Genomic DNA, 14,809 nt, shown 5'->3' with positions numbered 1-14,809 from the left:
AATTTCTTGACCAATTTCCTCATGATCACTTCTTCCACATTTTTACTATTAAATAGCATTAGGTAGTATAATCAATGAAACTTTTTGGTCAATATTACTAGAAAACTAAGTCATTTAGAAAAAGAACAGGAATTAGAACGGAAAATTTTATTTTTCCGTTTAAAGTAAAGGGCAAATTTAAAACCCCATCGAACAAAAGTGATAATGAACAACAACTGAACAACAATGAACAACAAGCCAGTTTATAATGGAGATAGGCTTGGTGTTTCCCCTCCTCAAATCCCAGAAAAAGCCCGATTGACATTTGTGCTTTGCTAAGAAAAATATGTATAACTGAATTTTTGTTTCATTTTTTTACTATAAGATGGAAGAGAATAAAACAAAACCTCCTAAATCATCAACAAATTCTTTCTTTCAGTATCAGTATATTTGTAACAGTCAACTGAATTTAGTAGTCTAATATGCAATGAGTTTTCATCAATATTTAGTTCTTCTTAATCATTCCTTTGAAGTTTAAAGAAAATCAATTGACTAAATAAACTTTAAATTTGGAATATTTATTTAGTTTTTAATAAACTGTAAAAAAAGACATTCTTGACTGTTTTCTGGGGGTTGAGGAACGGCAACAACAAACTTATTCGTAAAAAAAATCGACATAAATAATAAATTACAAATAATTTAGTTTTACAAATTTCCAAATTCCCTTATTTCCTTTACTATTTTCTTCCTTCTAAATTTATTCCCTTCAAACTTACATGAAAATCACATAGTTAGGCAATCTTTTCAATTTAAGCAATCTACTAAGTTTTCAATATAACGTGGACGACACCCTAGACTTTTGGAAGCTTAATTGGTGGTAATATTATGCTTATTTATGGTAACTGTTGCCCGTCTTAAGAACAACAGTCCGTTTTAAGGTGAATCCAGGAAAAACCTGCCTTCTTCTTGCTACATAATGTGTATCTAATAATATGTAAGGTTTTAGCAAAAGCTTTTAAACAGTTTTTATCTCAATCTGGCCCAGTCTGAACTTCCTACATCCAAAATTTGGTCCAAATTAAGGATCTAGAACCACACTTCTAATCCCCCTCCCATCTCCTAAGAAGTAAATAGATCTCCACACACGTGACATGTGTATACAGATCAACTAGAGTAATCTTCCTCATTGAATTTGAGGATGCTCAAGGCTTTATGAATCAGGATCTTAATTCATATTTACATATTTTATTTGGTATTTACCTTAAAACAAAGGAGATAAGTGCATTAGTTCTAACTATTTTGTGTTTAATTAAAGAAGACTTGTTTATAACTAAAGTGAAGGAAACCAGTTTTCAGATGTGGGTAAAAGAAGTTAGTTTAGACAAGTATTAACTTTTCCACTACCTATAGCCTAGGTCCAACTTTCAGAAGACAAACCTCCAAAGATGTAGTCCTAGCGCCGACTAAAGCTATCTAGTTTATTTCCAAAAGCAGATATAACTATTCTAAATACAGAGAGTTGTAGAATCGATATTAATCAATCTCAATTTGCTTGGAACTGCTTACCAGACCACTGAAAATAAACTAAAATACATCACTTTTTTTAAATTTAATCAATTTAAGCACATCTTGAGAGGGATTTGCCAAGTCAAAAGTGACACAAATTTATAAAAACCATAAAAACGTAAAAATATCCATATAATAATTGTTAATTCAACTAAACATTTATGCATTCTATTTTTATCCATCTACCATATAATCATTATAAACAGACTGCAAGAAATAATATTTTTCCCAGTAAGAAGCTGAATTACCTATTAAATAATATTCTATTATAATCCCCATACCAGCGTCTTAAATTTTTTTCTTTATTCTGCGACTAAAGCGCAAAATATCTATACTAGAATCCTCAATTTTTTGAACTATAAGCACGGTGTTTCTTAGATCCATCGTTGCCAACGCGGTACAATTGTATCGTTTTTGGTGCTATTTAGAGGTTCAGATACAATTTCGTATATTTGGAGATTGTTTGGTAGAATACAAAATATTCGATGAGTTTTGGTTCTACTTGCTCCATTCCGACTCGGATATCTATTTAAGCTTTTGTTTATCGAAAAAGTTCTTCATATTATGACAAATTTTAACCTGCTGTTCAAATCGTGCAAATTAATCTGTTGTGGTACAATTTTAGTCAGAAAACCAGTAGTTTATTTCAAAGCGTCAGCAACACTGGTCAGATCACTTTTTTAAAACCTTGTTTCATGAGTTCTGTGAAAACCACCCTTAGCCAAGAAAGATAATGCGCTACTGATTGTGCGTCATTCGATTTTGAGCGAAATGAAATTAAAACCTACCGATCTCCTTCAGTTCTTTTCAAGTATTCACGGTCAATCAGATTCTCAATCCTTTTCTTAATGGCCTGTGGTGATGGCATAAAGCGAGACTGAAGCATTCCAGTAACCTCTGTGATTAGGTTGTTATGCTATAAAAGAAAAAAATTTAAATAGCGTGTCTGACATTAAACAACATAACAAAAGGAAGCAAGAACCAATTTGGCTAAAAAATTGGTTGACCAAACCTAACGGATCAGTGATTGAAGGTTACTATCATCATGGATTCCCCTTTGATCCTAAACGAAAAACAAGCGTAAAGCAGTGAATTGGTTTACCAAACCTGACGGATCAGTGATTGAAGGTTACAATCATCATGGTTTCCCCTTTGATCCTAAAGGAAAAACAACCTTAACGCAGTGAAGACATCAAAGTAAAAGCATTTCTTGCCTCTTAGACCCATCTTATATTCCTACCTGTAAACTACAATAACTAAGGTTTCTCTGTTTTTTATTTCAAAATTACGAAATGTTTTGGAAATTACCACATTTTCGTCAGTGTTGCCAAGTTGAGCCACTATTAAAATTTAGCCGTAAACTACATGGTCGAATCTGACACCGCATTCAGTCCGTAAAATTTCCAACAGTAACGATATGTTAATTTTCAAAGACAACTACACCTTCAACAAAAAACTGCATCCTATTCAGTTGTTTGGTGCCATATATATATTTACCTTTTTTTCCGTTTTTCACCCAAGTTTCACCCAAATTACTTTTCGTGATGTATCCAAGTATGTAAAAATTCAATAGACTTTCAAAAGAAATTTTTTAGTTTTTTTTTTTAATGTTTATTAGAGTTGCCAGTTTGGTTAAAATCTCGGAAATCAGTAAATTATTCAAAAAAAGCACACAAATAGACACAAAGGTACATTTTATGCTGCATGTTTTCGAGGGGTGGGAAGGCTTCTAACACTGCAAAGTTACGGTAATTCAAAGCTGAATTCCTTTGAAAATAATATGATCTATACATCTTCAGTTCAACTGACTGAAAAAAATGAAAGGTGAAAAGAAGGTGAAGGATACGGCACTAGACTCTTGAAGACCAAACCGGCGGTGCTGATCTCCATTTCGAGGCCCTTCAGTCAGGAAGTGCAATGGGGGGATGGGGAGCCAGCCATCCTATGCTGTTGCACACCCTCCCTGCTTACCTTCCCCAGATTTTTCAGGGTACATATTTAGAGTTTGTTCGACTCTGGCTGAGCTTACAAAGTCACGTCACTGACCCCCATCCTAAACCAAATAACCGGCAACGCCAGGAATCAACCACCACCCCTCGGACAAAGGATTCCGAACCTAGCGCACAAAACACTCAGCTAGGATGGTCTTAAAAAGCAAACTTAAAAGCTAAAACGTTAAAGATCAGGCTGGAAGCATTTTTATTATATATTTTAGAGATTCACACAGGCCCAGGCAGAGTTGCCACTATCACTTAATTAAAGAAAACTTACTTTATTTGTGACACTAGATAATAATACATTTAAAACAAAAATTAACAGTCTTTTATATATAGATAAAAACCCGTAGCCCCCCCCCCTGGATACAGCCATGTCTGGAGAATAACTAACGACCATAAACTGTACAACAGATTTCTTAGTATTATAAAGTAAAAAATTTCTATGGCTCTCTTAATAGCTCTTTTAGTTTTAACATTAAACAACTTTTTAATCTTTAAAGTGTACTAAGACACAGGCAAAGACATAGAAATCTCATAAACTAGGGAGACGGGCCTCTCCTTACAGATTTCAGTAATAGGGGATGTCTTACTTGAAGCACTTTTCTTGATTTCATGATTCTGACAATGGCCGCTTCTACTTCATGTTTACGGTCTTCATCAACTTTCTGTCTTGTTTCTTTGCGCTCTGGCTCCGATTCCCCACGCGCTGCCACTTGCTGAATTTTCACCCTAAGAAAAAATTAGTTAGAAGAGGAAGTAGCAGAAGAAGAAGAAAGAGTAAAACAAAATTGAATAAGTAGAAGTGGGCACCGAGTAGAAAATAAAGCGGTTACCAAATACCAAATAGGGCTAATTTCTATAAAGAAAATCACCGTCAACTATTTAGAGTTCTAAAAAATAACTACTTATCAAACAAAGGTAAACTAAAGGTACATATTTTTGAAAATTTTGAACTATTACCAGAGAAGCCGTCCATTCATAAGGGTGATAAATTATAATTTAATATTGTGGAAAAGCAATAGAATTAGAATATTTAGTGGTCTAACTTTGTACAAAATCTCTTTGGTAGCTCACTTTTAATGTCAATAGACTCAGGAGAGTCGGTAATTTTATTAGTCATTTATCTAGGATCAAAAATTTAATTTTTGTGCAGCTAATGTGTGATAATTTTGTATTTATCATAAAAAAAAAACAAAACTAATAATTAAGAACATTCTATTAAAAAAGAAGTTGAAACTTCTCTAGACTTAGTTTACACAAGGGATTTAAGTAACCCAGATAAGAATTTTGACGAAATAAAAGGATTTTTGGAGGTTGTTAGGGTTAAGAGTGCGAGAATAGACATAAAATTTAATGCTAAGAGGCTGAGTTTTCTTAGTTCTCTATATTATCATTAAATAAGGATGAAGACAGGATGATGCATAACAAGAAGTTGATAGCCCCCAATGATATGATAGCACCCTCATCCCAGTGTATCAGGTACCTTGCCATGTAGCATTATTAGTAAGGATGGTGAATACAGTGGAAACGTAAAAACTAGATTAGCCAATACATAGGTGCTTTTAAGGGCTGAACAAAGGGTATAAGAACAAGAATACAAGTCATATAACGGCACGGCAAGGATATTGGTCAAATATGGCTCGGAAATGTGGGTGCTTCTAAAGATGATTTTGTATGACCATGTTTGCACGTTTAATTCGTTCAGTGGTCTGACGGTCCATTAGAACGTAGGTGATTTACAATTTTTACCTGGCTTAATTATCGCACAACGTACAGGAACATTGACAATTATATCCAATAGAGGAAAACTTGAGAAAATAACATCATTTTATTATCAAGTGATAGACATACATGAAGAACATGTGGACACCATTCAAATTAGTCAACTTTTTGAATACCGAGAAACAAAATCTGAAGTAAAAGGGATTCATCTACTTTTATCAGCCATGCTAAGTCTCCTATATTCTATTTTCGGGTTAATCCAATAGATTTTCTCGTTTTGCTGAAATTCTAAACAAACGAAAAGCCAATTATCTAATAAATATGAATTCGTATTCACTTCAAACTGCTAAAAAAATAATTTTCACATAAGTCAGAATTACCTACAAAACTATTGCAATTAGAAATTCAAAAAATTGATTGTCTTTTTATTTTTATTTACTAGGGAACGACCAAGTTCGTATACATGCAGGATGAGAAGGGGGAGGTGTCTTATTTTAACCCATGCCCACTCCCCTAAAAAAGAGAAGAAAAACATCTCTGATGTTTTTAGTATTTGCTTACACTTTTTGTACAATTCGTCTTTTTGTGTTTTACTCAGGAGCTGCCAGTTTTTCAAAATAGTAGGAAAAAAGGGAATTTTACAAACCGTCCACTATACAATAATAACAAGTCCATGTACGTAAGTGAGGTGAAGGCAAGTTGGATATTCAGTATTTGCTCTGCTTTCAACTTTTTCAATTTTATCATGGTTGCAGCAATAGCTGCAACCTAGTAAAGAACGAATGACACCCAATAGTAACCGAAAATTAATTGAACTTGCAAGGTGGGAGGCACTTGGGCCGAGTCCTAGCTCATTACGGGGTACCACTTCCATGTTGAAGATGGGGTAATGAGGGGCATTGGCAGGTGGCAATGTTCCCTCTCTAATGATGCATGGCAATGGATGTATAGGTTTTGTCAGGCTAACCACCCGGTAAAGCTTCTTTTGCCTGGTTATGATTAACTATAATAAAAAGTCGTGGATCACATGGATCAAACAGCCCTTTTGTAGCACGTCCACGGACATGGACTGTAAAGCTAAGTTTTACAACAAAAAAAAGTCACATAAATGCTTATTGAACTACCCCAGTCGAATTACGATCATAAAGTATTCTTGTGATTAGACTATTAACTCAAATTTATGAGAGCAACGTTCTTGCTTGAGGAGATGCACTTTTGATATCGATTTGACACCATTTCTATGGAGTTTCACGCTGTTTTCAGAATATCCATAAATTTGTTGCTGCAATAAATTTTTGTCAATAAGATTAACAGAGATAATAGTTACCAATCGTGAATCAGTTTCGAGTCGAGATTCTACCTATCTTGAAAGTTTTTTTTTTCTCAAGACGTGTTCTCAAATTTTTGTTTACTATTGACTAGAGTTCGTTCATTACAAGGCCGCCCCTAAGGGGGGCAGCCGTCATTGTAAAAAAAAAAACCAGCAACATTTATTAGATTTTGTCAGTGTTCATGACAGCTGTTTTGATCAAATGATTCTAAATTATCTAAAGATAACAAATGCAAACCTATAAAGTTTGGAGGTGAAGCCATCATTGACTTTAAACTGATGGCTGGGTTCAATTTCCTTGGTCGGTTCTTTCCCCGTGCCAGTTCTATCATTTGTAAGCCTAGTCAATACTCGCTGCTGCTGTTTCCCCATTGCCAGTACTTGTACAGCTCTTACCAAATCCTTCTCCGGGATATTAGTTTCTGTCTTCAATTCCTCTTAATTAAACTAATTCTGTTAGATCAAATAAAAACTAGTTTCATGGTTGCAACACATAAGTACAGGGACCTGACCAGAAATGTGACAACGCCAATAGCGCCGTCTAGGAATACCAGGACTTGCAAGATTCTTGGGGCGAATGAGGTGCTTTAAGTATTCAAATCATCTTAATTAAACTAATTCTGTTAGATCAAATAAAAACTAGTTTCATGGTTGCTACACATAAGTACAAGGACCTGACCAGAAATGTGGCAACGCCAATAACGCCATCTAGGGATACCAGGAATTGCGAGATTCTTGGCACGAAAGAGGTGCTTTAAATTTGTTCAACACCATTTATCTTCCTTTTCATATTTTTTTTATAGTTTTTATTTTATCTGTCATAAAATAAAAGATAAAAACAATAGAAAAAACTGTCACATTTTTCTCGGGTACTAAATTTAATATCTTGTACGTTTTAGGTGGTTTGTGCTTAATTCGCTCCCAATTTTCGCCCCCCCCCCCACTAAGGCTTGTCTCGAAAGATAACTGAGAATTAATTTAGTTATTTTTAAATTATATCTATTGCCGTTTTACCGTTTTAGTTGTAGTTATTTTTGCAGCATCCCTACTAGGGTTTAGCTTTTCGGGCTGCAGCTGATGGAATTTACAATACATTATCACATTAACTATACTGCCTGCGTATCCAAGGTAATATCCGTATTTATACTTATTCTTTTTATCCCCAAATACAACCAGTTGAATGGCCAAAGTCTGATCATTTTCTATTTACTTTGGTCAAGACAATCAGCATTCTTCGTCTTCATGTTTAGATTGCTTATGGAGATACTTTCACATAATCTCATCACCGGAATAAAATTCCAGGGATACGAACCGCCACTTCTGCTGCCTCAAATGCCCTGGCCGACTAAACTAAAAAGTTTCACTCGTTTGCTATCTTCAAAAATGCATTATTTTAATTTCTCAGTTATTTTTTCCTCCTTTTTTCTCTATGTTTATAATTTTGCTTTATTTATTTCTTACTTTTTTTCTAATGCCCTATGTAGTTTGAGTTGTATGTTGGTATTGTTTAGAGGCGCTTAGCATTCTGATCTGGCTTGGTTTTCGGCCGATGACGAGTGATGGGCAGCACTTCGACAACTTTTATTTAGCGATTATTTTTCTTCGTTCATTCCCAGCCATAGAATTTCACCTGAAGAATATGATGATGAAATGGTTTTTATAGCTTAAGGGAGCTTGATACCTTATACCTTAAAATCATTTTGAAAACCTCAGCGTCAGCTGACCGTCTCAAAGACAAAGGGCCCGAATTCTCCCAGAGGACTAGCGAAAACCAAGAGCAATAGGAATCTATGGATTGATTATGAAATTTGATTGAAAAGACGATGAAATATCCCGTCCCTGTGTTGGAAAAGTTTTCAATTAAAGCAGATATCACCACAGGGAGCTCACAAAGGATCCACAGGGAGTTGGACGCGTTAGTATACCGTTAGAATTTACAAGCACAAGAAGTTGTGTCATATTTAAATTTATTTGTTCTGAATTATTTTCCTCGGTTTAAGGAAAATGCTCTTTTTTAAGTTTGCTACGTGGAAAACGCAGCACTTATGGCAATTATTTACACATTTATACATATATTTACACATGAAAAATTATAAATACAGAACATTTTATAATAAACATAGATATAAACTATAAAATAAAAATAAACTATATTTACAATCAAAAATAAACATTATATATCAACATAATAAATACAAACATAAGTTAAATATAAATCTAAAATATTACTTTTAGATTAATATTATTTAGCATGCTATTTTCCGTCTTCTACTTTTCTTGATTAGATTAATACCAGAGCCTTATTTAATTCACTTTATGCACATGTTAAGAATTGTGCATAATTACAACACCATTTGTGTACCCACTGCGTAAAATGGTGAGTTAAATAATTTTTAACTTTCAAGCAATTTCCAACTCAAGATAAATATTTTCTCTGAACCAAGCGGAGTTGCGACAAGTCTGCAGCCATGACTTTTACCAAAAGGATAAAATATTCATATAATTGAATTCATTAGTCTTGGAAAAATCCATTCAGCAAGGTGGAATTATAATTTTTTTAGATCTCTTTATTTTAAAAATTGTAAAATCCTCCTTTTTTTCAACGATTTCAACACATTTCCATCGTGGTTTCAATTTAAAATAATCCGCGCACAAAATTTCGAACATTTAATTTCGTAGATGGCGAGAAACCGAATTTAAGCTATGAAATAATAGCAAAAATTTCCTATTACGTTGATACATTTAAAGTGTAGAAGATTAGAATATACCAAAAACTTCACAAGGAAAATGAACCTTAGGTGTAAATTTTTTGAAAGTAGAAAAGATGGAATATCCGCCTAGCACTTTCCTATCTACATAGTGAATCTGGCTAAAGAAATTATACCATAGTATTAGTAGCAAGGTCGTATCCAGAATTTTTTTCGAGGGGAGGGAGGGGGAAGATACAAAAAGTCTTAACAAAACGCATCAAAAATTTGCTTATTTACTTTTTGACGGGTCAGATAAAAATCTGGGGGTTCAAAACCAGAAGCCCTCCTCCCCCGGATGCGACATTGACTACGATACATTACTTGGGAACAAATTAGCGTTGATAAAGACTTTTCAAGCCAATTTTCCGTTATTTCAATTTTATACTTTCGTAGTAAGTATTACGAAAAAACTCGCGTCCTTCATACATCAATCGACAAGTTTGACGGCAGTATCACTCGAGCATAAATCCAAATAGTCTAAACCAGGAATTGCTGAGCGTGCAAATAGCTGTATTAAAGTGCACCTACTGAGGACGTAAAGAAACATGGAGCCTCCGAGTGTTTTCTTTTTTTCTTCTTATGAACCCTTCGTATAGAAAGCGTGGTCGTAGGAACTTGGGAAAGGGTTTATTAAATCAAAACTGGAAGTTAGAGTACCCTTTTAAAGAGTCAAAGGTAATCGAATTAACGTAAAAAGTTAATAAGCAGCCATTTCCCCGACTTTTTGCATTTACTTAAATGAACATTCCTTGCCGATTTTTTCCTATAAAGATAGCGCTTGCGATAAACAAAATAATCCGATGAAAAAAATAAGTTCTGAATTTAAAATCGCAATAAAATTGAAAATAAATTAATATAGAGATAATTTTTGAATAGCTTACAACAAAAACCGTTGAACTAATAAACATATCATAAAACGTGTGGTACACATTTTATTCTATTGACAGTTTTTTCTTCAAAATATCCCATTTTACTGCTCATAATTTGCATTGCACAAAAATTTAGTATTGAATAGATTATTACGTCGAAGGTGCATATGGAAGACGAAGAAGATTTTATCACCTTCACTAAAAATTCAACTTACATTTATGCAATATTAAAGAAAAAAATTTACAACTCAAGACTTGTGATGAACCCAGTTATTGAACTCTCTCGGACAAATCTAGTGAATGAATCACAAATAATTATTTTGTTCTGTACAAATATGTCAGTTTAAATTTTAATACTTTAGTATATCCACTGATGACGATCGCTGCATATGTGGTCAAAATATCCAGACTTTTGTATCTGTTTTCAATGTCTAATAAATGGACTTATCCCCATTTGAACGTTTATTTGTTTATCATAGAAAGGCAGTGTGGTCTTGGAAAAAAAACACAATTTAATGTATTACGTCGGAATAAAAGAACTAAAGGTCCGTTCCAAAAGCTAATTATAATTGACATTAAACATTAAATTCATCTTAAAATGGTTCACAGCTATAAATTTAACCAGTTTTATATTCGTAACAGGTAAAAACTGTGAAAATTTTGTTCTTTTTGAACTTATAGCACAAACAACTCACCAAGTTTATTTTATCATCGGGAGTTTTTGAAAGTAAGTAATAATAAATAATAAATATTACTGATGATAAGTGCTTTTTAGAACACGCCCTAAATAAAGATTGAAAAAAGACTTGAGATCTGAAGGAAGGATGGAGAGGGAGGGTTTGCTAATGTTGGCTTTAGGTTGCTGAACGCAACGATGAATTTGGGTTAGTAGTAATAATCATAAAAAAGAAAAATAAATAAGCCAGGAAATAAAAATTTGAAAATTTAAAAATGCTAACTTAACAAATTTGCATACAATTATGAGTTACTCAACTCAAATAAAATGCAAGCAGTGAGTCATTTGATTATTTCTCACGGCACTGCACTCTTCATTACTATTTTCGTATTATTTATTGCATTGTTTCACATTATTTTTCGCACTATTTATCGCATTACTATTTTCCAGACAATGAAAGATTTTTGGTTCTACGAAAATTATTCCAACTTTAATATGGCTATAATGGTAAAAACCTATTAGATACAATCAAAGAGAAATTCCATTACATCAAAATTTAAAAACATAACTATTATCAAAATTTGAAATAAATAGCTATAAACTGACTGTTATTGTTAGATGTTGCCATAGTAAATAATTTATGAGACCACATTGGCTAAGTACGACAAAACGAAAAAAAATCGCTAAGAAGAGAAAAGGAGTACAATAACAGCCAGTGAAAAATAGAAGAGAACTATACAAATCTTTTGGTCGAGACCTCCGTTCGACCATCTCCAGTGGAAAATAAACTGATAAAAAATACAGATAAAGTACACAGGACAATAGAAAAAAAAACAGCTTAAAACAAACACTAAAATTTAAATTTTTTTATATTGTCCTCTGGACTTTTGTCTATAGTATGAAGGAGGTCTCAACCGAAATATTTGCAATTTTCTGCTATTTTTCACTGGCTTTTACTGGCCTAACTGGTCTCGTTTTCTTTTCTTTATCATTTTTTTTTGGTTTTGTTACCTTAGAAATACATAAGTATAACTTTCCTAGTTCAACTAGGCAACATTCTTATTCCAAAGGGTAAAAAAAACCTTTTTACAACTATAAAACATCCAATAGTTAGCCATGAATTTCAGTTAAAAACGTCTAATCAAATAACTGATCAAGCCGGTAGTTTATAATACACTTATTTTTTCCAGGTTAATCGGATCTAGACCTGGTGAAAGAAAATTTTGAAGATCATTAATCGCTCATCTTACGCTCAATAGCTACGCTTATCTAAAATGTCTAAAATCAACTAGAGATCATCTACACTCAAGGGCGGATAACCCTTTGTAAAAAAAAAACCGTCCAAATACAAGACCCATTTCCAAGTATTTTCAATTTAACACCAAACTGCTAGTAATAATTATACGGCAACACCATACAACGCCGAAATAAAATAATAAAATTTCAAACACCAGTTTTATGTCTAAAACTTGCTTCACTGAGCCAAGCTCTGCCCCTGGCGCTATACATATATAGTCTAGATCAAGATCAGTCTTGATCAGTCAAGATCAGCTTTGATCTAGAGCGTGTCGACTAAACATCTCATTTTTGAACAATCAAACCCTGTTAAACATTGTGAGTGATTTCCCTGTGGACACTTATTTGAAGATTTTATAATCGGATTTTCTTTTGTTTGGTTATTTCGACAGCGGTAATTTTCCCTGGGAACAATTATTTTATTTCATTGTTACCAATTGGAGGTTGCCAATACAGGATTTATTTTTTCTTCTGGTTAATCTTATAAATGTTAGCCAAATATCTAGAATCCTGTCAAATTAAAGCAAATTTCAATCTTTTCTTAGGATGCGTCAATACCGCCGCGTAAATCGTTTGGGAGCAAGCAGAAGAGGGGAGAGAACCTGCCGGAAGCGCCGTATATGTACCTGCCGGCTTTAATTAGCCTTAAATTGCAGGGGACAGGTGGGCAGGTCTCAACACTTCCCTTGCTCCCGGTGATCTGTACGGCTATTCAATCCTTTTCAGCCTTCTTCTTTGATTAAGTGAGAGTAATTGTGAAAATCAATATAGCCCTTTATTAAATTTTATTCAGCGTTCACTGAATTTTAAAGATATTCCTCATGGATGAGTTGTAAGCACTACCGTGAAATTTGTGACAAGGAATCTGCCACTGATCACCCATAATATTTTTGCAAGAACTGTTAGTCAATGAAGTTACTATACTGAAAGAGCACAGAAACACAATTAGTAAATCTTTGCTCGTTGAAGATGCGATCCATGCTATGAAAGGTTTGGACGCAAAAGGTGATTTCCCATTCAAATTCACTACCATTGACCCATCTGAGACTCCTACCATACCTTAGGATGAATTTACCTCATTAGTATGCAAATTGAATGAATGTGGGGAAAAAGTGAATGCATGGCTAGACCGATGGAATGCCGGTCTCGAAACAAAAACGTGGCCCAATCCCAGTGAATCTCAATTCATGCGAAAGAAGTACCACCCGAAATTTGTAAACCTTGTCAAAAGCAAAAAGAATTTCTCAACTCCAATGCTGCCTCCGGAAGAGTACAGAAGATAATCACAAAAATCAGTACGCTGGTATTGTATGCTAGAACCGAGAAAGATGCAGAAGCAATAGCTAATGGCATAAAGTTAAACTCTACGGCTGTAGCTAGAGTTCAAAAACCAAAATATCTGGCTGTGGCTAAGTTTGTCCCAGAGGATACTATAAATGAAGAGATTGAGTCTGCTATGGAAGGGATCCAAGAAGCAAAACACTATGGTACTACCAAGTCAGAGAAACTAACATTGCGAGACAAAGATGCTCTTGAAAAAGCACTGAAATACGGTATTTATTTTGGTTATTGCTATATCAAGGTGGACAAATATGTTGCCGTGCTTCCGAGGTGTTTTAAATGCCAAAACTTTGACCATTTGCAACGAAACAGTTCTAATATTACGAAATGTTCTCGGTACTCTGGTGATCACGAAAATTCAAAAGGCAACCCATGTACTCGTAATATTAAGTGTGCTAACTGCGGTGGAAAACATCCATGCTATAGTTCGCAATGCCCATTACATAAGAGACAATTAGAGGCTAATTCAAACAAACGTAAACAATGAATGCAAGTATTTCCCTTTACAGCAGAAATATATACGGGCGTACTCCTCATAAACTGTCTCTATTAAGTGATCAAGCAGCCAAGCATGGTATAACATGCATTCAAGAACATTTTATAGCATCCGATTATTTAGCCGTTCTTGATCGACTTCCAAGAAAGGACCATTTTTTTCATCCCGCTATCCACCATAATTCTATCGGAAGGCCAAGTGGGGGGATTTTGATCATTGCAGACTTTGCAATGCACATTAATTGAATCTTGCGATTCTTTTGCAGCGATCAGAGTCCCTGACCCCAGCGGTTTTATCGTAATATCAGTGTACCTCCCCATAAATTATCGTGAAAGGCGATATACCAGGGCTTGTTTGAGACTCGGGAGGCTGGTTGAACAACACAAGTCAGAAAAGATTATTATCTGTAGGACTTCAATTGCCAGCTCTTAGGTGATGACAGTTTCTTCACTATACTTAGAGGGTGTCTGCATGACACTATGACTCCAGTCCCAAAATCCCAGTCCTTTACTTTTGTTCACAGCGCATCCCTGGCCACATCAGATATCGATGACTTTTTTTGTGAATTTCCAACTCCCGACGGAGATGAAAGCAGTTGTGCACACAGAGCACAACTGTAGCGATCAATTTGGAATTAGCTTATTAGTACCATTCTCGATCAGCAAGCGGTGGCCCGTTTGATCACGGTTCATAAGGAGTGATTGGCTAGAGTAGATCAATCCTTGTAAAAAAATATCCTTGACTTGACTCCTGCTAAAATTAAAGTACCGTTCCACCTGCTTGCTCA

General features: G+C 34.4%; 1 protein-coding gene across 1 annotated transcript in view; it reads right to left on the bottom strand.

Annotated features, from left to right (window-relative positions):
- Positions 1-2,313: 2,313 nt before the first annotated feature.
- Cul3 (cullin 3) overlaps positions 2,314-14,809 on the bottom strand; it is a 200,815-nt gene continuing 188,319 nt past the window's right edge. The window contains exons 12-14 of the mRNA XM_089086847.1: positions 6,833-7,029; positions 4,133-4,271; positions 2,314-2,461 (exon numbers count right to left, since the gene is read on the bottom strand). Of these exons, the coding sequence (XP_088942973.1) occupies positions 2,330-2,461; positions 4,133-4,271; positions 6,833-7,029 (468 nt within the window). The 3' untranslated portion in view covers positions 2,314-2,329. The remainder of the gene's footprint in view (positions 2,462-4,132; positions 4,272-6,832; positions 7,030-14,809) is intronic.

This window comes from Artemia sp. Qi Xiang Cuo, chromosome 3 (assembly GCF_049724085.1).
Source record: "Artemia sp. Qi Xiang Cuo chromosome 3, ASM4972408v1, whole genome shotgun sequence".
In the NCBI taxonomy this organism is placed as follows: domain Eukaryota; kingdom Metazoa; phylum Arthropoda; class Branchiopoda; order Anostraca; family Artemiidae; genus Artemia; species Artemia sp. Qi Xiang Cuo.
The sequence above is the reverse complement of the archived record's forward strand: the minus strand, read 5'-3'. Positions and strand labels throughout refer to the sequence as shown.